Raw genomic sequence first — 27,725 nt, forward strand, 5'->3', positions numbered from 1 at the left:
CAGAGTTGTAAAACTGGGTAAAAACAAAACAAAACAAAACAAACCCACAAATCTATCCCCACTTCCAAAAAACAGAAGTAAGCAAGTATCAAGGTTTGAAAGAAGCATTGAGTTTTACAAAGCTGAATTTGTTAAGCTTTTCAGTGAGGGTAAGGTTTTAAGGAAAGAACTTGAGGTTCTCTAAAGTCAAAGTTTATTAACTTTTCCTCTTTGGCACATTCCATTTTATAAATCAATCAAAAGAAATTGATATTCCTTACATATAATGTTTAGTTATTCCATTGAAGTAGACATACTGAGGTATTATAGCTTTTATTTTAAACCATCTCAGCCTTCTAAAAAATTACTAATTTTTGTGGTTAATATTCAGTTCAGATGCCTAAGTACTAATATTTAATATTGCCATAAACTCTTAAAAATGTAAGTAGAAACATAGGAAAAAACACATTTTCTTAAGTTCTAAAACCACTAACAAGTGACTGCTATAAGGCTTTTGTAGAATCACACAGCTGTGGGAAAAACAGCTTCCTCCAACATCCCTATGATTCTCTAGAGAATAATGTTTCAGATGGAAAGATCTCAATACCAACAGCCATAGTTAATAATATAGCTAATATGATAAATGATTATAATAATTTCTATATTTAATATATCAATGTATATTTATTACATTAATAATTACATATTTAATAATATAGTTAATATAATACAGCTAAGCTAATAGATATTAGAGGTTTCAAGAGGTAATATCCTTTTCTTCTCAAGGGTTCAGGGATCAGAGAATATCATAGGGGATTAATGGGGGACTTCCCAAGTAGATAGAGACAGTTTACCTAAAGCTGCCAGAGGTGGTGGCAATTACTGGAAGCTAAGGTCAGAGCCGGCAAAGAACTATACACAAAATCCAAAATGGAAGGAAGGGATAGAAAGGAAGGAAGAAAAAGTAACGTTTCTGGTTGAGAGTCTTAGAAGCCAGATACAATCAGGTATATGGAATGGGTTGAGGAAGTATAAAACATGTGCTATCACCTAGTAAATGTGCATCAGAGGCACACAGTGCAGCTCAGAGAGCCAGGTGTCTTTCTTAGCAAGTGAGAGGTCACTGTGCTGGGCTCTTATCAATGGGGAGATAGGAGGTCAATCAATACTTGTTCATTAACTAAGAGTTACTAATCTCTTCTGAAGCAGGTTATGTCAATGTCAGACATTTCCAAACTGTCCACAGTCATGTTACACAGGTTGGTGATTTAATATTGCCCATAAAAAGCTATAAATTAAAGTTCAGAAAATGTCTTCATTTAGGCCAGGGGTCCATATTATCCTTCAATTAACTCAATAGAGCCTATGTTTCACATTGACTGCCATTGATTTCACACCAGATGCCACCAGATCCTGGACAAATAAGAAGTGGAAAATAGCTCTCTTTTCCTCTGAAGAGCAAAGAAGAAGGCCAGCTAGACATTGCTGTACAAGAGCCATGAAGCAATGTGCTCCTTCAATTGTCATCAGGTATCTCTGAAGGCAGCCTGAATAATTTACTTCCAATTATAAAAAATACATTACTCACAGTTATCAGAAAGGCAGTAACTGTTATATAAACACAACCATAAAGCATGTGAATCTATCAACTGTTACTTCCAGAAAAACAAACAAACAAAAAAGCGCAAAGTAAAGAAATAGATGGCACTCCATTTATTATAAGCAAAGAGTATGATATGGAAACCTCTTTCTAAACTAAATCAATGTGTTGATAACTTTCAAGACCCATGGAAATTCATGCAGGATTCTCATTCTTGGATCTCTCCCCACAACACTAAGATATTTCCTCCAAAAATGTAACAGGCACAACTTTTACTGAGCACTGCCTGACCTGAGCTTGTATCCTCTGCAAAATAAGTCTCATGTCCGTGTAAGAAAACGATAGGGATTATTAGTACCACTAACAACACTTCTAGACACATTAAAAAAAAGTTTCTTACTGTTTTTTTCAAGTATTGATTTATTGCTGTGGCTTAGGGTAACTATATAGTTATTTTACCATCATCTGTATCCAGTTAACTCTAAAATGGTACTAACAAGGCCAAGTTCCCTTCAGACTACATAGTTTCATAATCTTTCATGGCCTAAATGTATTAAACCTAGTGGAAAATGAATGTCACAAGGGAACCAAATAAGAGATTAAGGATAAAAACTTATCGGGAAAGGGGTAATCCATCAAACTACATGACAAGTAAGAAGTAAAAGAATCACATGTTTTTTAAAAGCACATTTTCTTACCTTTATTAACACTAATGTAACATTACTAGTTGACAATGACAATTTGTATTACTATTAACTCGTATTACTCAAAATAACTTATATTAATACTTTAGAATAATAACAATAATACCAAAGTATATTTCTATATGGAACATCTCTTTCAATATTTGTCACCTATAAAGCCTGTCCAGAAAGTATTTAGCCATGTAATATAAAAAGCAGACATTTATTGAAGACAATACAAGATACAAGAAACATTGTACATAGGACAATGACTCCTCGGTCCCCTTCAAAGCAGGCACCTTGGGACCTCACACAGTTCTCCCAATCACTGTCAGATGCCCTGTTGTATTTTCCTGAATCTCATCAACGGTCTGAAATCACTTCCCTTTCAAAGGTCATTTTAGTTTTGGGAAAAGCCAGACATTATAGGATGCCAAATCTGGGCTGTGGCAGGGTTGAGTGACCTAAGTGATTTGATGTTTCACCTAAAAACTGCATGAAAGTGATGCATGAGTTGGCATGTTGTCATGATGAACCTGCCCATCACCAGTTGCCCATAGCTGGGGCCTTCTGAATCATTTGAACAGTTTCTGCAGAGGAATGTTCAAGCTTAACTCAAACTTTGATGCAGATTCATTGCTCTACTCATTCAGTCATTTTGAATGTGACAGCCCCACAGTACACATGCTCACTCAATGGTGTCTACCGCTCTCACTGACTAGTACAGCGAAATCATCGTTGTTCATGCACCCACATTTCAGCCCACTCTCCTTGGCTGCCAGGTTACATTGAATGCACACAAACCGTTCTTGTTATAGTAACAATGGTTGGACTTTTTCTGGACAGACCTTGTAAAATTAATAGTTAAATAAGTACATTGTGGGCTAGTGAATTCTACTATAGAAGTTAAGTGACCACCAAAACAGAATTTGAGCCAATGATAGCTTATAATACAGCTTCTTTTTATAAAATGAGAAAAAACACACACATGAACTATAAATACATTTCATATAGTCTGTCAACTTAAAGAAATGGTAACACTCCTCCAATAATAAACTACAACCCTAACTCATTTAAACTGAATCTACTTCAAGTACCTACTCACAATTAGAAAATTTGCTTTTTCAAAATATTGTCTTCTTTTTTTGGTTGCTTTCTCTTATAGCTAACAGCCAGTGAAATGATATGCTGTGGTCAATTTATAAAGAAACTTGAGGGAAAAAACACTATATCCTATTTCAGGGACACTTTTTTGTTCTTTTTAAAACAATTAACTCCACTTTCAAGTTCTTATTAATGTCATTGCCTTTGCTTCTGCATGAGTTTGTGTAATTATATTTAAACATTTCACCCTGCCGTTCATCTTAACAAGTACAATTATAGGGTATTTTTTCTCATTTCTTTCAAAACTAAGAAGTAATCAAGAGAAATGTAAAATATTGGCTTCAATTTATGGTACTACTTCTAAGTACGCATTTATTGAATAAATAAATGAACCTGAATGGCCACTCTAGTGCTTCCCAACCTTTTCCATTTCATGGCACACATGAAAAATAATGTGTATAAGAATATTGGGGTAAGTGAAAAAACAAAAACAAAAAAACCAGGTGGCCAGAAACTGCCAGCTAAGGGCTTCTGGCATCCCGAGCTTAGACAACGACCTGGCTACCTGAGAGGCAGAGGAATAATGGTAGCACACCTGAAATTCATTTACAGCTTTTCAGTGTCCCCAAAATGCTAACTAAGAAGTTCTTCATGTTTTTTCCAATTTTATATACTTCTACTTAAAATAAAAACCAAAAAAAACCAGGATACTATTTTTCCTTTGGGAACTCATCCCTCCCTTATTCCATATGATCCTAGCGGCACAGATAATTTCAGGACCCTGACACTTCCTCTACCCCAATTCTACTGAGGATACTCAATTAAAGTGACCCATTATCTGCCATAATGGTTGATCCACTGTAGGCACATTACCCAAGCAAAGCTGATCCAAAACCTCTACCATGCTCTTCCTTTTGGATTGTGAATACCAGGTTATAAGGCTTTGGGCCTCCACTAATTCACAGAGGAAAGAAACTCTGCAATGAATATATGGTCTAGACCATGGATGTTGTAAATTCTAGCACGAATAAAAAGTTTAGGACAGACGGGTTTCTGTTACTTCTAACCAAAAGTATCACACAGCAATTTTCAACATTTTGCATATCGTGGAACATATAACTAATTACAAAAATTCTGCGGCACAACAAAAATATATTTTTTTGCCATTCTTACATAAAAAAAAAATAGGTATAATTTTGATTCATTCTCATTGGACGGCCATTGTCATGTTGGCTGTTGTCATTTTTTTATTTGACAATCTAAGGGAAAAGAGGTCAGTGCCCCTGACTACATAGTCAGGTTCTACACATTCTAAAAATTATTGTGGCATGCTGCTTGAAAATCTTCGCTATAGAATATCAAACATTCATGAATTTCCTGAGTATCAACATACATACTTATTGTATGCAATACAAATTTTACATCAGTGGCATACACAGATCAGGTAACCCATTGTGTAACTTCTTTAGATAATCTCTAGACATTTTCTAGGTGATAACTATTCGAAAGAGATTATCATACAAAGTGTCAACAGTGAAAGAAAACACTTGGTAGAAGCAAGATCATTAGGGAAGGTGAAAAGAGAAATAAAGTAGGAAGCAAGTTGAAATGAGTCCCACTATACATATGAAACACCATGAGACAAAGGTACTTTGAGTACATGACAGATCCACTTGCAGAATTAGACCAGAAGAGGTCTGGTCACAAGGAAAACTCTTAGATAGCAGCAATTATTTCCATGATGAAAAAGAATTCCACACACATTAATTTCATATCTTAAATAAACATTTATACACCTTCACTACCAAATTTTTTCCTGTAGGAACACATAATTTTCCATAAAGAGATGGACTTTTTTCCACACCATATGTGAAAAGAAATACAAGCACAAATACCAGATACTCATAAACAGAAAATAATTAAAAATACCATATCTACTTAGTTAGAAAACACCTTCACAAGAAATATATTCTACAGATCCCATCCAATGGTGAAGAAAAAAAAGAATATTATGCTAAATACATGGTTAGTTTAAAGGGAGGGGGAGTCTTATTAACGTCTAACTGCTCTATTATTACACTACAAGTTCTGTGAAGATAGCAAGAATAACTATTTATCCTCACATCCCAGCATGTTGATTAAAACCATAGATAGCAAGAACCCAATATTTTTTAGTTCATTAAATGACTAAATAGGGTTAAATTGAAATAAGAGATTAACGCCTATCATATAGGTACCTTTAAAATCAATTAATTATTTTGCATCTACCTAAGATATATGCATTTTAGAATAGGCTGCAGAAATTAACAAGATTACAAGTTGACAAATCCACCAGTAAACAAAAATACTAGAATAACATCATGTGCAGATTTCCTTGCAAGGTGTGTTTTCATTAAAGAAACTTCTGCATCATTAAGTATACACAACTCAGAGTAAGGAGAAAAAAACAAAAATTGGGAAAATACAGATAGTAAAAAGAAGAAGGAGAAAGAAGGAGAAGGAGGAAGAGAAAGAGGAGAAGAAGGAGAAGGAGAAGAAAAAAATCAACCCATATTTTTAAAATGATAAAAATTATTTGCAAAGTAAGGATAATCTATAATTCCAACAGTTAAGCTTTACCCCCATTACTATTCCATTATTTCCTTTCTTTACCTGAGAGGAATCTGCTTGGGCTAATTCTGTAGTGACCTTCAGTACTTGGTGAAGATTTCGTCCTTTATCTTCAATAAGGAGGTGAACCAGCATAAGAAAAACATGCCCAGGGATCACTGCAGTAATAGGGAGCAAGGACTCTATTGAAGCCAACCAGTCACTCGCTGCAGACTCTTCACTCATTACTTCAAGAATCCTCCAGGCTGTAAATATTGAACCATACGTGCTGGTTATGGGAAACACAAGCTTGTAGGGCAGCTGAAAAATAAATGAAAAAAAAGGCATGAATAAAATGAGGTAAATGTATTGGTTACAAATATATTTCTGATCATTTTTATTTTATATCTCACTGTAAGAAATCAATCCAAAAAAATGAATACAGAATTTTCAATGCATGTCCCAAACCTCTCTGCACATATTTGGGCTAACAAAATTACACAAGACAAAAACAGTTGTTATTAGGAACTCTAGAATAATTTATCACTACTTTTCCTCTTATTTACCATTTGCTCCCAGTTAAGACAGAAAAAAAAAAAAAATCAATAAATAAGATCCTGAGGCAAAATAGTTTGGAAAAGTCATTAGTATTAAGAAAGTCAGAAGAACATAGCAGGAGGAATCACAACACCAGATATCAAACAATACTACAAAGTCACTGTGATCTAAACAGTCTGGCACTGGCATAAGAACAGACATATAGATCAGTGGAACAGAATAGAGAGTCCAGAAATAAACCCAGGACTCTATGGTCAACTAATATTTGATAAAGGAGAAGGAACATAAAATGAAGTGAGAAGAGCCTCTTTAACAAATGGTGCTGGGAGAACTGGATAGGGACTTGCAAAAAAATGAAGCTAGACCACCAACTTACACCACACACGAGAATAAACTCAAGATGGATCAAAGACTTAAATGTAAGCCACGACACCATAAAAGTCCTAGAGGAAAACATAGGCAAGAAAATATCAGATATCTCACGTAACAATTTCTTCACGGATACATCTCCTAAAGCAAGAGAAATAAAGGAAAAGATAAACAAATGGGATTACATAAAACTAAAGAGTTTCTGCTCAGCAAAAGAAAACATCAGCAAGATGAAAAGGAAACCAACCATATGGGAAAACATATTTGCCAATGACATCACAGACAGGGGACTGATTTCCAAAATATATAAAGAGCTTATATGAGCCAACATCAAGAAAACAAACAACCCAATTAAAAAATGGGCAAAGGACCTGAACAAACACTTCTCCGAAGAGGACATACAGGTCCATAGACACATGAAAAAATGCTCAACATCATTAGCCATCAGGGAGATGCAAATAAAAACCACAATGAGATACCATTTTACACCAGTCAGAATGGCCATCATCAACAAATCAACAAACAACAAGTGCTGGCGAGGATGTGGAGAAACGAGAACCCTACTGCACTGTTGGTGGGAATGCAGACTGGTGCAGCCATTGTGGAAAACAGTATGGAATTACCTCAAAAGATTAAAAATGGAACTGCCTTTTGAACCAGCGATTCCACTACTAGGATTATACCCGAAGAATCTTGAAACACCAATTCAAAAGAACTTATGCACCCCTATGTTCATTGCAGCACTGTTTACAATAGCTAAGTGCTGGAAACAACCTAAGTGCCCATCTGTAGATGAATGGATCAAAAAACTGTGGTACATTTACTACTATGTAGCAGAAAGAAAGAAGGAACTCCTGCCATTTGCAACAACATGGATGGAACTAGAGAGAATTGTGCTTAGTGAAATAAGCCAGGCAAAGAAAGAAAAATACCATATGATATCACCTAATACAGGAAACTAAATAACAACACAAACAAAAGAACTAAATAGAACAAAGAGCAGAATAGCAGTCAATAGGGGGGAGGGGAGAGGGACAGAAGGGGGATAAGTAAGGGAAGGGTTTAGTCAAAGAACCTGTATAAATGACTCATGGACATGGACAGCGGGGAGGGATATGAAATGGGCGAAAAACGGGACAATTGTAATTGAAAAACCAAAAATAAAAAAAAAAATAAAAAAATAAAAAAGAGAAAGGAAGTACTCACCAACGAGAGGGAAGATATAAAACAAACAAACAAATAAAACTAAACTAAAGAAACCCACTGCATTTGCCCAGCTCCCCATCCTGGTAAGAGGCAGCTCTGGGCAAATGGCAAACTTGAACTGAGAACAATTTTTTTTTGTAATAGACAGTATGTTGATAGGAACAGAGTTGATTCAGCTGGAGCCTGGGAATTCATTTATAATTGTGAATAACTTCTGCAGTAAGAAATAGCCTGACAGTTCCAAACTGAAATGATACCCAAAGATGATGTTATGCTTAGGTCAATTCAAAGTGGCTCCTCAAAGAAATAAAGCAGTGCAGTCAGGGACAGAGGATTAATAGAACTCTGCCGAAGTAAGCTGTATGCCCAAATGGCTCAGGAGAAGCCATAGACATTAAAGAAGTGTTAGATATAGCCTGCTAATAAAATAATTTAATTAATTAAGAGTATAATTAGATATAAATTAGAAATCTCTAGATTATAAATGTTCTGTTATTGGAGACTGACTTATATAGACAAGGATAACAACTGAAAGGATGAGAAGTAAAAGTGAAACTTTATAAATTTTTTAAATAACAGCTTCATTGAGACATAACTCAAAATCTGTCATTTTAAAGTTAACAGCTCAATGGATTTTAGCAATTCATAGAGTTGTGTAATCATCATCAATATCTAATTTTAGAACATTTTAATCGCTCCAAAATGAAACACTATACCAATTTAAAAATCATTCTTCATTCACTCTGATCCCCCACCCCTGAGCAACCACTAACACACTTTCTGTTCCTTTTCTGGGTATTTTGTATAATAGGAACCACATAATATGTGATCTTTTTTGACTGGCTTATTTCATTTGGCATGTTTTTATCCATGTTGTAGCTGGTATCAATACTTCATTTTGCTATCAAATAATATTCTATTGTACAGATGTACCATTTTTATTTATTCGTCAATTAATGGACATTAGGATTGTTTCTATTTTTTGGTTATTATGAATATAAATATTCCTATAAAAGTTTTTGTGAGGGACTTCTGGCCAAGATGGAAGCATAGATAGATATGCTGCATCTCTTTCCACAACTAAGAAAGAATACAACTATCTAAAAAATGGGGACAACCAGAGTTCCAGAAAACTGAGCTACATGGAAGTCCAACAAACAAAACTATAAAGAAGAAATACTCATATAGACAGGTAGGAGGGGCAGAGCCGGGTGGAGACGACAATGGGGGGCAGGGGCAGCAACAGCAGCGACAGTGGCTGTGGCCTGCTGGTGGAAAGCACAGTCGCACATTACAAAAGTCCAGAGGGATACCTGGGGAATGCTCCCAGCTCCACACCAGACTGTGCAGCTCACAATTCCAGAGCCAGGGAAAATAAAGCCTCATTGCTCTGATCGTGAAAACCAGCAGGAGTTGAGATGAAGGAAGAAACTGCCAGTCTCTCAGTAGAGTCCATTTGTTTAGAGGGCCGCCCAGTCCTAGAACATCCACAAACCCACCCACTCCGGGAACCACGGCCAGGGCAACAGATAGAGATGCACCAGTCCCATATGGGATATGGGAGAAGTGCCAGGAAAAGGGCTGAGGGCTGACCCCTCCCCCACATACAGTGCCACAACGTGGTGAAACAGGTCACCTGGCACTGATGAATACCTAAGGCTCTGCCCCTTACAACATAACAGGTGAGAAAGCTCTACCTAAGACACAGAGGCAAACACAGGACCCTGTCAAGAAGGAACAGATCAAGGTTCCAGTGAGAGAACTAAGCGACGAGGAGATGGCCAACCTAACAGACAGAAGAGTACAAAACACTGGTGATAAAGATGCTCACAGGCTTGACAGATATGCTTTAGTATGGCAAACACATAAGAAAAGAAGTGAAGGCTGTGCTAAGTGAAATGAGGGAAAATCCATATAAAACCAATGGTGAAGGGAAGGAAACTGGGGTTCAAATCAGTGTTTTGAAACTTAAGGAAGAAATAAACAGTCAATCAGTACAAAATGAAGAAACAAGAAGTGTAAAAAACAAGGAGAGGCTTAGGAAGTTCTGGGACAACTTTAAATGTGTGAACATCTGAATCATAGGGGTGCCAGGAGAAGAAGAGGAAGAACAAGAAACTGAAAACTTATGTGAAAAAAATAATGAAGGAAAACTTCCCAAATTTGGTGAGGGAAATACACATACAAGTCCAGGAAACTCAGAGAGTCCCAAACAACATAGACCTAAAGAGGACCACACCAAGAAACATCATAATTAAAATGCCAAAGATTCAAGATAAAATGCCAAAGGATAAAGATAAAAGCAGCAAGAGAAAAGAAGAGAGTTACCTAAAAAGGGTTTCCTATAAGACCATCAGCTGATTTCTCAAAAGAAACTTTGCAAGCAAGGAGGGACTGGCAAGAAGTATTCAAAATGAAGAAAAGCAAAGACCTACAACCGAGACTACTCTACCCAGTAAAGCTATCATTTAGGATGGAAGGGCAGATCAAGTGCTTCCCAGACAAGGTAAAACTAAAGGAGTTCATCATTACCAAGCCATTATTATATGAAATGTTAAAGAGATTTATTTAAGAAAAAGAGAATCAAAACTATGAACATTAAAATGACAACAAACTCACAACTATCAACAACGAGAACCTAAAAAACAACAAAAACAAAAACAAACTAAGCAAAGAACCAGAATAGGAACAGAATAATAAGTATGGGGATCATTTGGAGGGTTATCAACTAGGAGGAGGAAGGAGGAGAAATAGGGAAATGGTGCAGGGACTAAGAAGCATAACTGGTAGGTACAAAATAGACAGGGGGAAGTTAAAAATAATATAGGAAATGTTGAAGCCAAAGAACTTATATGCATGACCCATGGACATAAACTAAGGGAGGTGGAATTGCTAGATGAAAGGGGTGTGCTGGGCGGAGAGGAGCAAAGGGAAAAGAAATCAGAACAACTATAACAGCATAATCAATAAAATATACTTTAAAAAATAAAAATAAAAATATTAATCTATTAAAATGTTTTTGTGAGGACATGGGTCTTCAATATCTTGAGGTATGTTTATGAGCGGAGATAACATTTATATGAAAATAAATGCCACTGTAAAAACAAATGAGGAAGCTCCATCTTTACTGATATAGAAAGATGTCCCACATGAAAATACAAGATACAAATAGTATGCCTGGAACGATACCAATTATCTTTTAAGGGAGTGGGGATCCTATATTTGAATTTGCTTGTGTATGCAAAGAAAAGTATCTGGACAAATTAAAAAGCAATTAATATACACTAATTTTCATTTTCTATTGGAGAGGATGGGATTGGGAGGGTGGGACTTGGACAACTGGAATCAAGGGTGAGAAGGACTAATTGTACACCATTTTATAATCTGTGAACCATTTTTATTTTATTATTTATTAAAATTATAAATTTTTAAAATTAAATACCTAAATTTATTATAGCTCTCTCTAAAAATGCTTTTTCCCCCTAAAATGAAATTCATTGAAGACTAGAGTCAATTTCTTTGGACTAATAACAAATAGCACTGGACTTGAGATTTAAAAGGCGAGGACTTCAGCACTGTTGTGACAGCTATTAGCTGTTGCACAAACTGTCTGAGGCATGGTTTTTCCTTTGTAAAATGGAAGTTATGACTACCTTCCTTCAAGATTACTGAGGCAGGTAATGAGACAATATGAATAAAGTAGCTAGTACAGTATGTAAAGCTGCAAAATATCACTGTCATCTTATAGGAGACAAAAATAAAACTGGTAGATAAAAGTAGAAAATAATTGGAAATCACTACGAAACATAAGTTAAGTCAAAAGCAGCAATGTTACACAGACATGTGTCAATAAACATATTAAAACAGAAAAGCAATCGTGCTTTGCTCCAACCATTAGGTCCAGGTTTAGGCTCTGCTTCCTGTTTGCTTGCCTTAAGTTAGCAGCAGGAGAAAGGGACAGTGCTGAATAAGCTATCACAGGACGGTCTCACTGGCCCAGTGAGGGATGGGTAGAGTTCCCTGGCACAGTCCCAGAGCAAGGATGCAACAAAGGGTTTTCTCTCAGCACCAGCTGCCAGATCCTGACCCCACAGCCTGTGGGAGGACCTGTGAATGTGCTAGTAGTCTAGGTTTTGGAGGAGAAAGTGGGTGTTTACAAATGAGCGGCTTATATTAGGTGAATTATAACTCAATAAGAAATAAAAGAAAAAAACATACAAAAAATAGCATTTCAATAAGTATTAAAATGGTTGTAAAGCATGCTTTACAGATGTAAAAGAGTTGAGAATCTTTATTTTAAAAAGCTTCTAATAAAAATGTTCAGGTATGTTAAATATTAACAATAAGCCAGACTTCCATAGCAGTACTTTGTCTAATAAGGTCTAAAAAAGAAATTGTGAGTGAAGGTGAATAATATAGATTTTCATTAACTTTAAAGAATACTACTCATCTATCATAGTAAGTAAAACAGGCTTAACAAAAGTTGAGTCAGGAGTTGATCAGGAGAAGGAGTACAGAAAGTCAAACCTGGAGATCCTTAAAAGACATGTTTGGTTAGAAGGGACTTAATCACTCACCAGACCAGAAACAGAAGATTGGATTAGATAAAGCCTCAAGAGGGTCTTTCTGCTGTCTACATCTATGAAGAATCTAGTCAAGAGTTGAGAGGCTTGGAGGTGGCTGATTATTATCAAAAGACAGTCCACACCATCTTCTGTATCTATGTTAATCAGAAAATAATGATAGAAGCATACGATCTAGGACTTACTAATTCCCTTTAACTTCCAACTAAAAGCTTTTAGGAAACCAGTTTACTTCAATTTACTACTGAGTTATGGTTTCTTTGTACATCTGAAACGCCTGTTATTTACTAATTAATAATTCTTTGTATTAAGTTTTTCTTTCTTCAAATTACCAGTGTGGTTTGTCTCCTGACTGAATCCTGACTCATACATTGGTGCAGTCTCCCCTCTAACCAGCCCCCCTCCCCCAACTGCCATATTCTCTGGTGACAAGGGCAGCAAGATTTTAAACACTTTAGAACTAACAACTAGTGTTTGATATTTTTTAACCTAGGAGAACACAAATAGACTAATAGAAAAGGATCCTATTTTCCATACAATATTAAAAAATGTTAAAAGTTTATTAGATTGTGTAATTATTTTCTTAAAGATTTTATTTATTTATTTAGAGTAAGGGGACGGGACCTGGCCTGCATCCCAGGCATATGCCCTGACTGAGAATCAAGCCAGTGACCTTTTGGTTTGCAGGCTGGCACTCAATGCACTGAGCCACACCAGCCAGGGCTAATTTTTTATTTTAAAGAGATAAATGCCTGGATTGATATCTTACATTTTTTAATTCTTAAAAGTAGGAAGCAGCTAAAATGTGTTTTATTTCATGGGCATCAACACTTCAGAAACAGGATAGGTAATACAGAATTGCACGGCACAGTATATATACCCTTGCTTTCATTCACCAGAACTGGACTTCTGAAGAACTGCTCTCATTCTAAATCAAACACTCAAAGTCAGCGTCACCAATCTATAATGAACTAATAAAAATAAAAACAACAATGATCTTTCTATAATAAATCAAGATGTAAAATTATCTTATCAGAAGCACACAGTCTTCACTGAAGAGAAATTTACTGAATGTCTAGCATGTGGTAAACAATGGGTCAGATAAAAAGGGTGCAAAGATAAGCTAGGATATTATCTATTTCTTTAAGTATGTGGAAAATAGGAAAATATTTAATTTAACAACTGGCTAAAATATTTTTTAATTCTCTCATCTATGGTCAGCTAAAAAAGATAAAGCAGAAACACTTAAGGTGGAAAAAATACAAAATGTCAACAATTGTTGCAATTTAAATATTAGCATGCTTAGAAAATAAAGACAAAGTATGAAAAGGGCCAATATTCTTTCCCTCAGTGAACTCATAGCATAGTTGGAGGTACAAATATGTAACCCCCTAAATTAAAACATAGCATTACTGAGTAAAATGCTAGGGATACAAGAAGAGTAATTACTTCTGACTCAGGGAGCTTTAGGACTTTTAGGTGGGTCTTGAAGAATGAATAGGTCAAACAAAGATTCTGGAAAAAAAAAATTGGAGAGTTTGGGACATGCTAAATTTATGTTTGGAATATACAGTCCAGGACAGGTGCAGAAGAAAAGCCAAAAGTAAACTGTGGCTTAAATTTTTAAAAAGGGTGATCATATATCTACTCAAAGCCTCAAAGCAGCACACTATCATCAGGAGGTGTTTACAGCCCTAACAGTATTCCTTCCTCCTCCGTCTTACTCAGCTGCTGAAGAAAAAGCCTCACTGTTAGTGTTGATAAATAAGGTTCACACACCTGAGCAAATAGTAAACTGAATACTTAAGTATTAGAGTTAGGTTGATTCTTAGTAAATATCACTTATGACTTAAAGGAACAGAACTCTTAAAAATCGTACATCCTGCGCTGCTCCCAGCTTCATTCAGAATCCAATCATTGTTCTGCATGGGCAAGTCAAAAGGGAAGGTAAAAAGCTCCTAGAAAATTTTGGCCGCATTTTGTACTCTCATTAGGGTGGATGCAAGAACTTCCTTCTCTTAATACAAATCAATTATATATTTCAAGTTTTAAAGTTTCAGACAAACAATGAGGATTTAGGAAGCTATAGGATATATTCAATTTGACTATAGGCTAGTTTCTGCTGCGTGTTCTAACAAAGAATAACAACGCTTAGATTTTTGCTACTAGAACATTTCGCAATACATGATTAGAGGTATCTGCTTTTGCATATGGAACAACTATGGCCCTATCTTGCATTTATGTGATTTCTCTCTCTCTCCATGGAGACTTGAGATGCTTCGTCAGTTTTATCTTATCGTATCCTCATTCAATCCCCATTAAAGTAATAGTTGGGAAGTAATAAATTTCACTGAATGCAAAACTGAAATAGCTAAAGAGGAAAGGTCTAAGAAATATAGTCCTAGAACCCAGCCATTATGCAGATATTCACAGCACAATAATATAAAAAGTAACAGGAACAGTGAGACTGACAAAGTGGAGTGGGTAGGCCCAGCAGGCAGAAAGAGGAAAGGAGTGTGACAGGCCTGCCGTCTTCCAAACGAGGACAGCAGAGTAGGGGCACACACGGGAGACAACAACGCCCAGTTTGTTAGGAAATGTGGCCCAAGGAGCCATATTCGAAAATGAAGTCTTAGTTCTTACAGATCCCAGAACTTCCAGGTATTCGAGGGGATTTCCCACCTTGGACTGTTCCAGATCCAGCAATATGCTGCACTTATTAAACAGTATGATGAGAAATAAAGGAGTCTATGCTCAAGTAAGTGGGAGAAGTACTATGTTAAATAGAACTAGTTCCTCTTCTGCTGGATTACTCAGGACCTTTAATTACTAATGTACACTAGAAATTCAAAGAGAAAAAAAAGATTACAGTATTCCCTCACTTATCGTGGGTATTACATTCCAGACCACCCCACGAAGTAGGAACCTTCATTTGTTCTACACTCTTTAAACCTAGGTAACTTTAACAACATACGTATATAGTACCACAAAATCCCACGATATAGCGAAAAATCCGTGATAAATAATTAAATATAATATTTTTTAAAATCCCGCGATACAGTGAGGCCGTGATAAGAGAACCGCGATATAGCAAGGGACTCCTGTATACAGCATTTCTGCCCTAGCCAGTGTGGCTCAGTTGGTTGGAGTGTTGTCCTGTAAACCGAAAGATCACAGGATCAATCCCAGTCAGGGCGCATGCAAGAAGTAACCTATCGATGCTTCTCTCCCTCTCTCTCTTCCTCTTTTCCTCTCTCTCTAAAAGATCAATAAAGCATGTCATTGGTGAGGAGAAAAGTTATATAGCATTTCCAAAAGGTACCTCACAACAGGATTACCCTTGCCTCTCACTGTCCAGAAAAATATACTAACATCAACAGAACTGCCTTCCTAACAATATGGTAAAGTTCACAAAGATAAGAGTTTAAACCCAAATACATACTTCATCAGGATATAAGGTTATCTGCAGAGACATATAAATCCTGTATTACCAATTTACCTTTATTTAAGGAAAACAAAATGAACTCCATTACCTTTTGGTGGTCGTCTCTATAGCACTCCTGCTGTACCTTTTCCAAAAGTTTTAGAGCCAACTGTTGCCTCGAGGAACTGTCTTCATCTATGGATATGCAGTCTTCCAAGGCAGTAAAAGATAATATCTGCAGAAGTGGCATTACTAGCACCAACGATGACTTCGGAATTTTCTGATTCTCAGCAAAAGAGTGGAGCTTCAAAGCTATTTATCAAAACAACAATTCATGTTTTTTAAAATTAATACCACAGTTAAAATGTCATTTTGTTCAAGGGTGATATGCAAGAAGTTTTCTTACCCCTTTACAACTGGGTCAGGCATATAACTAAGAAGATAAGTCTTATCTTTTTAGAAATAAAAGGACAAAAATTAAGTAGTATCTGAGACAAGTTGTTTCTGTATACAACTGAAAATCTGATGATACTCTTAGAAAAAATACACATTGTGTATCATAAAATATAAATAAACTCTTTTTCGGGTTAATATAATTTAAAATACAATTCAACATTTCTCCTTGTTCTGTCAGATACTTCTACTGCCTTTAACAAACACAGCCAAGAGACCACAGACTTCCTAATCACTGGATAGCAAGACCAACATATGTGCTTCCCTTACAAACCCAGCTGAGAATTGTATGAAGAGATTAGTAAGAGTAAGTAAACAAGGTGAAGCAGTGTTATCTTTCCATTTTCATAGCTAACAAGCAGATCAGGAACATATCAAAGTTCATGAACAGCATAATAGTCAAACCCAGTTTTACAAATGATCTTTTTTTAACATGGAAACTCAACTTCCACATCAGATCACACATGCAAATGTACAGTGACTTAGTTACATATATATAGTCTACCCTAGACTAATAACTGAATGAGTTAAGGCATAAATGTACTTTTTCATGGTTATTGAATGAACCCTGATTTACTGAGTGATGTTATTCATAGACGTCCGAGCTATAATAAATTATCAAAGCAATGAACTGATATCCCCACTACAACAAAAACAAAAAATTCTGCAAGTCTTAAATCATGTCAGTGAGTTGTCAGTATTTTGTTATTAAATCATCTGGAAGTCAAACCTGAACAGAGTATGAAGTACAAATACCTTTTCCCCTAAATATTAGTATTAATCCATAATTGTCCCTAAGATACCATGAAAATTCATTATCTTTAACCAAGCAGGAAATGCATATAATATTTATATATTCTATATTATAAATCTTCCAGGCTGTTTAAAGCTTCTTAAAGATCTATGGTTGTCAGAGCAGCAGCACTAACAAATTATGCATATGGTAGGATGCCATGTGCACTGTTATAAGAAAAAAAAAAAAGGACAAGAGAAGAAGGCACAAATGAGCATAAGGCCAATAGACAAAAGCAGGGTAGAAATAAATCAAGTCCAAAGAGCCAAGGGTCCTTTTCCACATGCTAAAGCCATTTCCAAGACAGACTGTAAGTACAAGAGCAATTCACCCTCAAAATCATGATAAATTAAAACGCCTAGTATAGGGTTCCCTTTTTTCTACATCCTCGCCAGCACTTGTTTGTTGATTTGTTTATAATGGCCATTCTGACAAGGGTGAGGTGGTATCTCATTGTGGTTTTAGTTTGCATTCCCTTATGGCTAATGATGTTGAGCATTCTTTCATGTGCCTATGGGCCCTCTGTATGTCCTCCTTGGAGAAGTGCCTGTTCAGGTCCTTTGACCATTTTTTAATTGGGTTGTCTGTCTTCTTGGTGTTGAGTCGTATGAGTTCTATATATATATATATATTTTGGAGGTCAAACCCTTGTCTGAGGTATCATTGGCAAATATGTTCTGCCATACAATTGGTTCCCTTTTTATCTTGCTGATGTTTTCTTTTGCTGAGCAGAAAATTTTTAGTTTGATGTAGTCCCATTTGTTTATTCTTTCCTTTATTTCCCTTGCCTTAGGAGATATATCGGTGAAAATATTGCTACATGGGATGTCTGAAATTTTCCTACCTATGTTTTCCTCTAGGACTTTTATGGTGTTACGGCTTACATTTAAGTTTTGGTCCATCTTGAGTTTATTCTGGTGTATGGTGTAAGTTGGTGGTCTAGTTTCATTTTTTTGCATGTCCCTGTCCAGTTTTCCCAACACCATTTGTTGAAGAGGCTCTTCTCACTCCATTTTATGTTCCTTCCCTCTTTGTCAAATATTAGTTGACCATATAGACCTGAGTTTATTTCTGGGCTCTCTATTCTGTTCCATTGATCTATATGTCTGTTCTTATGCTAGTACCAGGCTGTTTTGATTACTGTAGCCTTGTAGTATAGTTTGGTATCAGGTATTGTGATTCCTTCTACTGTGTTCTTCTTCCTCAAGATTGCTGTGGCTATTCAGGGTCTTTTTCAGTTCCATATAAATTTTTGAAGTATTTGTTCTAGGTCTATGAAATATGTCATGGGTATTTTAATAGGGATTAAGTTCAATCTATAAATTGCTTTGGGTAGTATGGACATCTTAATGATGTTGATTCTTCCCATCCATGGACATGGTATATGTTTCCATTTATTTGTATCTTCCTTAATTTCTTTCTTCAGTGTTCTGTAGTTTTCCAAGTACAGGTCTTTTACCTCCTTGGTTAAGTTTATTCCTGAGTGTATGATCTTTTTAATGCATTGCTGGATCCAGTTTGCCAACATTACAACATTAGGTTGAGGATTTTAGCATCTATGTTCATCAGCAATATTGGCCTGTAGTTTTCGTTCTTTGCTGTGTCTTAACCTAGTTTTGGAATTACGATAATACTTGTCTCATAGCAAAAATTTGGGAATCTTCCCTCTTCTTGGATTTTTTGGAATAGTTTGAGAGGGATAGGAGTTAGTTCTTCCCTAAATGTTTTGTAAAATTCACCTGTGAAGTCATAGAGTTCAGGGCTTTTGTGTGCCAGGAGTTTTTTGATTACTGCTTCAATTTCATTAGTTATTATCAGTTTATTCAAATTTTCTGCTTCTCCTTGATTCAGTTTGGGAAGATTATATGTTTCCAGAAATTTTTCTATTTCTCCCAAGTTGTCAAATGTCTTGCAGTAATTTCTTACAATCCTTTTTATTTCTGTGGTATTGGTTGTGATATCTCCTCTTTGGTTTCTGATTTTATTTATTTGGGTCTTCTTCTTGATGAGTCTGGCTAAAGGCTTGCCAATTTTGTTTATCTTTTCAAAGAACCAGCTCCTGGTTTTATCAATCCTTTGAATTGCTCTTTTAGTTTCTACATCATTTAATTCTGTTCTGATCTTGATTATTTCACTCCTTCTACTTGCTCCAGGCTTCGTTTGTTGTTTTTCCTTTAGTTCTTTTAGATATAGGGTTAGATTTTTTACTTGAGATTCTTCTGTCCCTTTTAGGTAGGCCTGTATGAACTTCCCTCTCAGGACTGACTTTGCTGTGTCCCATAGGTTTTGAGCTGTTGTGTGTTCATTTTCACTTATTTCCAGAAATTTTTTTATTTCTTCCTTGATATCATTGTTAACCCATTCATCATTTAATAGAATGTTGTAGAGGTGCACTTCTTTACTTCCTGTATTTGCCCCTGATGACATCGGATTGTGTTCCAGTCTGGATATAGGCAGCCTGTTGGAGACTACCAGAGATCTACTATCTTTGTCTGTTTTCTTTAGTTGTTAATCTAGTAAATCTGTGATCAGCCATGAGGCTTAAGCACCCAGGGTGGGGCAGATTAATTCCTGTGGGTGGGGCTATTACTTCCCCTCAGGTTGATGCCACTTGGAGGGGAGTGGTCTACCTTCAGTATGGGGAATGAGTCAGCACTGGGACTCAGCTGGCTGCTCCCTCTGTTCTTTCTCCTCAAAGCCACAGCCCCAAACTCTCTTTGAGCATCTCTAGTCCACTCTGCCCTCCCTCTGCTGAAGCCCAGGGTAAGTGGGTGCCAACATATTTTCAGATGTGGTCCCTTTAAGAGCTCTTTGTTTCCAGCTGTCTGTCTCAGGCCAGCAAAAAAATCCCACAGCTTCACTTTTTCTTTTCACAGCTGGATGCTATTTTAGTTTCTTTTTTGTTGCTGTAGGCTGGGAAGCTCAGCTGGGAATTTAGACCCTGCCCTTCTCAGGGGGAACCTCCAGCTGCTGAGATGTTTCTCTGTCCCTTCAGTTGCCACCCATGGGAGCCCATCCAGCCCTTCCGCATCTCTGTACTTTCTATCAGTCATGTTGTAATGAAGCGGCCTTTTCTGTCTGTCCATGGTTATAAAGCTTCTTTCCAGCTAGTGTTCAGCTGGTTATTCCAGATGGTTTCTCCACAATTAAGTTGTAATTCCAGATTGGTCCTGGGAGGAGCTTAGTGTAGCTTCCACTTACACCTTCGTCATCTTGGATCTCCCAAAATATACAGAATTTTAAAGCATAACAGGATATATATAGTTTAAGTAACTCCTGTCAACACTCATGCTATATTTACTTTTTACTCTAATGAGTGTACATGTATTTACCTAAACTTAAGATAGGCTTCTGTTGACTTGCTGGAGTCTGTAGAAGCAGTAAAGCTATTCCAATGATGACCAGTTCAATGGGAAAATCCTAAAGAAGAAAACAAAATGAATTGTTAAGAAGTTCGAGAGCCATGGCTTTATAACGTATCCAGGAAGAGTATATTCAACATGAAAAACTATAAACCTGTTACAATCATCCCTCCATTCTGTGGGCTCCGTATCCACAGATTCAACCAAAAGGTATTTATAAATATCTTTTAAAAAATGTTACATTGTTGTTGACGTGTGCTATGTACTTATACCTATGACAGTTGCATCTGTACTGAACAGGTACAGACTTTCTTTTTTCTTGTCATTATTCTTTATTATTTCCTAAATAATACAGTATAACAACTATTTACATAGCATTTACATTGTATTAGGTATTATAAGTAGTCTAGAGATTATTTAAGGTATAGGGGAGGACGTGCATAGACTATATGCAAAGAGCTATGCTATTTTATATTAGAAACTTGAGCATCACTGAGTTTGGTATCCACAGAGGTCCTGGAGCCAATCCTCCAACGATACCAAGGGATGACTGTATACAAAATTATCCACAATAAGCCTGCTCTACTAAAGCAAGAATTAGTGAGTGCCTGAGCAGTCATTCATAAATTTAAAACCTTATCATATCTGGCCAAGAAAGAACAGGATTTAAAAAAAAGGAATTTAGAGGAATAACACCTTAACACAATAGATCTGCAAATTTTTAAAACAGTCTTTGCAAACCACTGAAAACTACCTGAAATCCTTAAGAATATTTCATTTCTGAAAAGTAGCTCAATTGTCTACCTACCTAATACAGACATGATTCATCTATATAATTTGCATAATGAATTACACTAAACAAATTTTAATAAATCACATTATAATAAAATAAACATTAGTGCCCAGGGAGACAGAGATTACTTATAAATTACAGTAATTTATTAAGCATTTTTAAATGCAGCAAAGCAATAACCATAGAAACTTAAAATCATTAATTTCACTAAGTTTTTGAACAAAATGAAAAAGGGAAGGATACATACATTAAGTTCCAATAAATAAGATGCAAATGACATAAGGTGTTATCTGAGGATTCTAAATACAGAAAACATTAATGTATTGCGGAACTAAAGAAAGGTCCACCACATATTGCTAAAATTACTTCATTATGAAATTTTACAGAAGTGTCTGCAGAAAAGAAATACCTATAAATCATGAGGCAGGCAAGAAAAAAAAGACCATGTGAGATAGAGCCATGTTAAAGAAACAGTTGAGAGAAACAGTCTGAGCCACTCATAAGTTATAATCTTGGAGATGTTATCAACTCTGGCACAAATAAGTAAATATATACCTATAGATCTGGGTTATAACTTTTAAAAGGTAAAGTTAATCAAGCTGCGAAGACTTCTCAAGTGCTCGTTTATGGACTTTATAAAACCAGCTAAAGAGAAAAATTAATTTGTGAATAGTTTTGAATGAAATATAATTCTAATCTGTGTTTTTGCATCTATATATATATATACATATATTCACTATTTTGAAATACAGTTGAGAATCATGAAGCAACTGTTATCTACTTAAGGACAATAAATGCATTTTGAAACAAATATGTTTACAGTATACACCATCACACTATTCTTTCCCATTATCTTTTCCTCCGTTTCATTTCAAAGTCTGCATGTACATAAGAAAACAAAAAGAAAACTAGCATGGGAATTTAAATTTCAAAACTTACCGGATACCAAGAGGATCAGAGACAGTAGTATTACTGTGTACTAATGGTATCACTGCAAAAGCTTTCATGCAGGCTATCACTGAAAGGCTCACAATGTAGCTTTTCAGGGTTCTTAAATGGTCTAGAAGCATTTTAAGTGGGTGGAACTGAAAGTTATGAAGGCATAAACAAGACTAGCCTGTTCAGAATAGAGGCTGAAAGGTAAAGAGCTGGGGATTCAAGACACTAAAAATAAAGAAAAGTAATTCTGGAGGATTAAACTAAATAATCTTAAACTGCTTACACTTCTGAGAGGTTACAAGATTTTTGTTTGATTTTTTTCTCTTTATTTATCTGTATTAACATGTTATCATTTTTATAATTAACAACTTTGTTAACTATAAACTAAGAATAATGTTTAAAGTTTTTTGGTGTACAGTAGAGATAGGCTAAGTGTTGATCCTTCCTTGCTCCTTAAGACAGGTGGAAGATCCTCCAACAGCTGATTTTTTTTTCTTAATTGTTGACACTATCACACGTGATTGATTGATTTCTAATGGACACCAAAGATGGGTACCATTGCATGAGATCTCTTAATAAAAGCCTGTGTTCGACATGTTGTATGCCACTCCAAATATTACAGCCACTCCTGTAGTTACTCTTCCTTCCTGTCCCAGACCAGTAAGAGATTCAGAAGCACAGGGAAGTGAAAGCCCCATAGGCCAAAGCTTGACAACTAAGCAAAAGAAGCCCAAGGACAAACACCTTCCCCTTTATTCTGGATCCTCAGGAGGATTCTGAGACATACATTGAGCTTCTCTGAATATTCTGTGGCATGGGAACAACTGGTTGCTTGTAGCGGTGGTCAACTTGATAATATTGTCAAACCTCAGTTCTCAAACGTCTCAGTTTTGGAACAATTCAATTCTCAACCAAGTTGTTTATGGAAAAAGAAATCTCAGTTGTCCAACAAAAATTGCGTTTTCAATTCTCCACCCAATAACCCTCTCATGCTGATATCTGTATGATCAGTCATGTGTCTCTCAGGCAACAACAACAAAAAAAAGAGATTCAGTTTTTGAACAAACTGTTTCTCCAACAATTTTCCAGAAAGAATTAAGTTTGAGAACCAAGGTTCCACTGTATTTGTATTGCCTCTCCCATGGTCAATATTTCACTCTTCTGTTCCTCTCTCATCTGCTTCCTGCTACCACACTTGCAAATGAACTCCTGCCACATCAGCCTCAGCTTTGTGGAAATGTAATGGGGGAGGTCGGACCAGAGATCACTGGAAATCCAGACAAGGGACCCCAATTCCGGCAGGGGACCCCAGATCCAGTGAGAGCCAGCAACCTCCCCCTCAGAAGGGAGGGAATTGCAAAAGTGCTGGTTAGGAAGCACCCAGGGTGGCAGATTAAAATAGCAACCAAATGCCCTACCCCAGACAGACACTTAAGGCCTATGCTCACTGGGAAACTTTTGCCCTTACTAAACATGGCAGCGGAAAGAGGTCAAAGACACTGGGGAGCCAATAAGAATGGCAGAGGCTGCGTCACCTTGAGAAAAATCATGAAGTTCTTTCACGCAGGGATTGCTGGGCCAAATTAAAAACCAGGGCACGCTGGGAAACACAGAGGCTTTTTTCCCCCTTCCTCTGGCTAGACGTATCCTTCGCAGGGAGCCCCAGGTCCTGACACCTGGAGGTTCCTAGGAGACCTCCTGGTTTGGAAACATCCTCAGCATTCTTCCCACACAGAAGACAGTGGCAGCGCTGACTGTGTAGTGGGACCCTGCCCAGCCCAGTGCACACAGACTCGTGAGAGATGCTTGGAGCCCAGCTGTGACGAGCAATTCTGAGCTACAGTCTTCTACATTTCTTGAAGGACAGTACTTTTAAGTAGCATATTCTGAAACTGGTCTGGCCTGCCAGAGGACAGCAGGGCTATTTGTTTTTGGGTGTTTTAAATGGAGCAGAACTTTGAGGCAGAAATCTGCCATTATTCTAAAACTGTGTAGCCTTTAAACAAACAACTCCTTTCCTTTTTCACCAAACTCTTGTCTCTAGAGTTATGCCTCTTGGTGGTGAGCAATCAAACCCTACTGATGTTCTGGAACAGTGCTGGCTGTTTCTGTACCAGAAACTCAGGGAATGCTTTTGTCTTTAGAACAGGGACTGCTTTAGGGGGAACCCAGACTAATTCAGAGCCTATCCAGAAAAGGAAGTCAAATACTAAAAAAGAAGAAAATGCCTTTATACTTGGCCACAGATGTCAGAGGAATTTTAATTGGACTACGCTTTGGGGCACCACCTATGTACCATGTGCTAATGGGCCTAGGGATGGCAGCCCAGCCTATATTATCTCCCAGGGCCATATCTTTGCTTCCTTCCCTGTCCGCTGGTCAGAGCCGATTCATCCAACCTGGGCCAATCAGACAACAGGGGATTGACAGAGTCAGGATTTGTTTCATTTTGGTTTTTGTTTCCAAGACTACAGAGAGTTATGTTTTCTTTCATCAAGAAGCACATAAACTGTGTTGCTCTTCTTTCTATGATGTTAGTAGCTGTTGATGCTCAATGCCTAGTTCCACTAATTCATTAGGAGGTAGAGAAACATGTCAAAGTGCACTATGAGGATGCAATGAGCAGAATTCACAATGTAGAAAACTCTACACCTCACATAAGCTAGGTTTTTCAATACATACATGGTGGGGCAAAAGTAGGTTTACAGTTGCTCATATGGAAAATAAAAACAATAATTAATAATAATACAAGAATAAACTTTTGCATACTCACAACTAAGAACCTAGTTTTGCCTCATCCTGTATACTTCAAGAAAAAAAAAAAAGAAAGTGAGGGAGAGAATAGAAGGGGACAAGTATACAATATACCTAAAAGATCATGCATACCAAAACTACGTTATGTGTAGGCATACACATTTAGGTATTAAAACTGTTTTAAACATGTACGAAAGATATTCCTATAGAAATCAGGATAGTTAGGGGACAGCAGAGGTTGTGATTAGGACCAGGCTTGTGGGAAACTTCTATGGTGGCTGAAAAAGTTCAAGCTGTGTGATACTAGGGTGTTTGCCTTATATGTGGTGGGAGAAGGTGGGGGGGCGGGAATCACCTAAGGGTCTAGTTTAAAATTCAGATGCTTAAGCCCCACTCAGCCCTGCTAATTAAATATCTATAGAGGTAAGCCCCAGGCACCTGCATTTTAAGAAACTCTGCCTCCTGATTTTTATGCACACAAGTTTGGACCATTTCACTGGAATATAAGCTTCAAAACACTTGTTTGTTTTCACCTAATTGTTTTTATTTAGCAAACTGTTTGCCATAGAAGCTGCTTAATAAATATATTCTAGATGTGTATGTGGAGAGAGCGGCAGATATACAATAAGATGGTCAGAAAATGATAGTAATTTTAAAGTAACTCTACAAAATCATAATTGATAATTACATCCACTATTCAAATGAATCTAGTACAAGCACAAAGAACAATATGAGGTATACATGTAGTTACACAATTCTTGGTAATTTAGCCATATAATATTTTTATATAATATTTATCTATAAATATTATCTTTTTAAAATATATTTTCCTTTTTTAAAGTATATTTTATCGATCATGCCGTTACAGTTGTCCCAGTTTTTTTTCCCTTTGCGCCTCTCCTTCCACTACCCACCTTCCCTCCAGCAATCTCACCCAGCGTAGTTCATGTCTATAGGTCATGTATAAAAGTTCTTTGGCTTCACCCTTTCCTATATTATTCTTAACTTCCCCCTGTCTATTTTGTGCCTATCAATTATGCTTCTTAATCCCTGCACCATTTCTCCCCCTCCCCGCTCCCAGCTGATAGCTGTCCAAATGATCCTCACACCTATGCTTCTGTTCCTATTCTGGCTGTTTACTTAGTTTGTTTTTGTTTTTTATTTTTAGAGTCTGTTGTTGATTGTAGGGGACCGCCCTGCATGGTTTTGGCATTTGTAGCCCAGCCACAAGCCAGGCCCCTGCCCCCACAGGAGCCCTTTAAGTCTTGACTGGAAGACCAGGAAGGCTGGAGACGGACATGACCCAAAAGCCCATTCAGAGGGGTCCCGTGGGAATTGGATTTAAAGAGTGAATATTCTGCTTTGAAGATTGCTCTGTTTTTCTTATCTCTTAAGTTAGCTATAAACCCTTTGTAACATCAAGTACCTGGAAGGTGTATGCACTTGATGTTCATATAGTGCCAGGATGCCTAATAGACTGTGACCCAGAATTCTCACTGTGTTCCTTACATTGTTATGAGTAACCAGTGGTTGTTAAAAGTAATCCAAGCATTTGAAATTGATTGATGATTTGTGTATTTTGACTCTGTATCCCCTGGATAACCTTCTCAATAAAAGGAGCTTGGAAGGCTTGATTAGAGCTCTTCTCCCTAGAGATCAGCTACCTTTCCTCCTCCCAGACACAATACAGTGTTTGGGTTACTTATTGTCTCTTATCCACGATTCTGAGACCACTGCTGGACAGTGAGTTTCCACCAAGCCGAGGGCGATGGGGGTGACCCACCTCAGTTGATAGTTGTGAGTTTGTTGTCATTTATATTTTCTACATATTATCTATCATATACCTAATAGGTATAATTATATACAGATATAATTATATAGACATATAATATAGATATAATTATACATCTGAAGGGGTTTGATATGATTTTATCATATTATATCTATTTATGTAATATATAATAGGTATTCTATAATATATGACAGATATTTATTACTTTATATCATTAATGCATATTACTATTATACATAATAGGTAATATATACAATATCATAACATAAATGCATCATTATATAATAGTATATAAAATAGTATCTTAGAGTCCCAGCATACATGAAACCATTCTAACCACAAGATGGACAAATTGACAAATGAATTACTTGAGCCTTCAATTCCCTCCTTTCACAAAATATATTCATTCCCTCCATATCCTCACCTGCAACTCACTCTCTTAATCCAATTTGGTTCCTACCATCACTCCCCTGAAACTGCTTCCTCCAATGTGAACAATAAACTTCTACTTGCTGCATCATAAGAGTACTTATTTTCCATCTGTTACTTTAAATCCCCTCTCCATGCCACTGTCGACCATGCCCCTTTCTGAGATAGTCCTTCCTTTGATTTTCATGTCATCTGCCTCTTCTGCTTGTCAGACAATCTTCTAGCTATATGTCCCCACACTCCTCTTTATCAGCACACTTCAAATATCAATAGCCCCTGTGTAGTTCCAATGCAAGCCTTGTCATGAACTCCCAT

At 36.7% G+C, this 27,725-nt stretch overlaps 1 protein-coding gene across 1 annotated transcript in view; it reads right to left on the bottom strand.

Annotated features, from left to right (window-relative positions):
- The window catches only part of FOCAD (focadhesin), a 336,121-nt gene that overhangs the window by 213,097 nt on the left and 95,299 nt on the right, over nucleotides 1-27,725 (bottom strand). Inside the window, exons 9-11 of the mRNA XM_090274062.1 lie at nucleotides 20,674-20,761; nucleotides 16,205-16,407; nucleotides 6,019-6,276 (exon numbers count right to left, since the gene is read on the bottom strand). Coding sequence (XP_090130188.1) covers nucleotides 6,019-6,276; nucleotides 16,205-16,407; nucleotides 20,674-20,761 — 549 coding nt within the window. The remainder of the gene's footprint in view (nucleotides 1-6,018; nucleotides 6,277-16,204; nucleotides 16,408-20,673; nucleotides 20,762-27,725) is intronic.

Source organism: Furipterus horrens, unplaced genomic scaffold, assembly GCF_987537825.1.
Source record: "Furipterus horrens unplaced genomic scaffold, mFurHor1.1.pri manual_scaffold_4, whole genome shotgun sequence".
NCBI classification, from domain to species: domain Eukaryota; kingdom Metazoa; phylum Chordata; class Mammalia; order Chiroptera; family Furipteridae; genus Furipterus; species Furipterus horrens.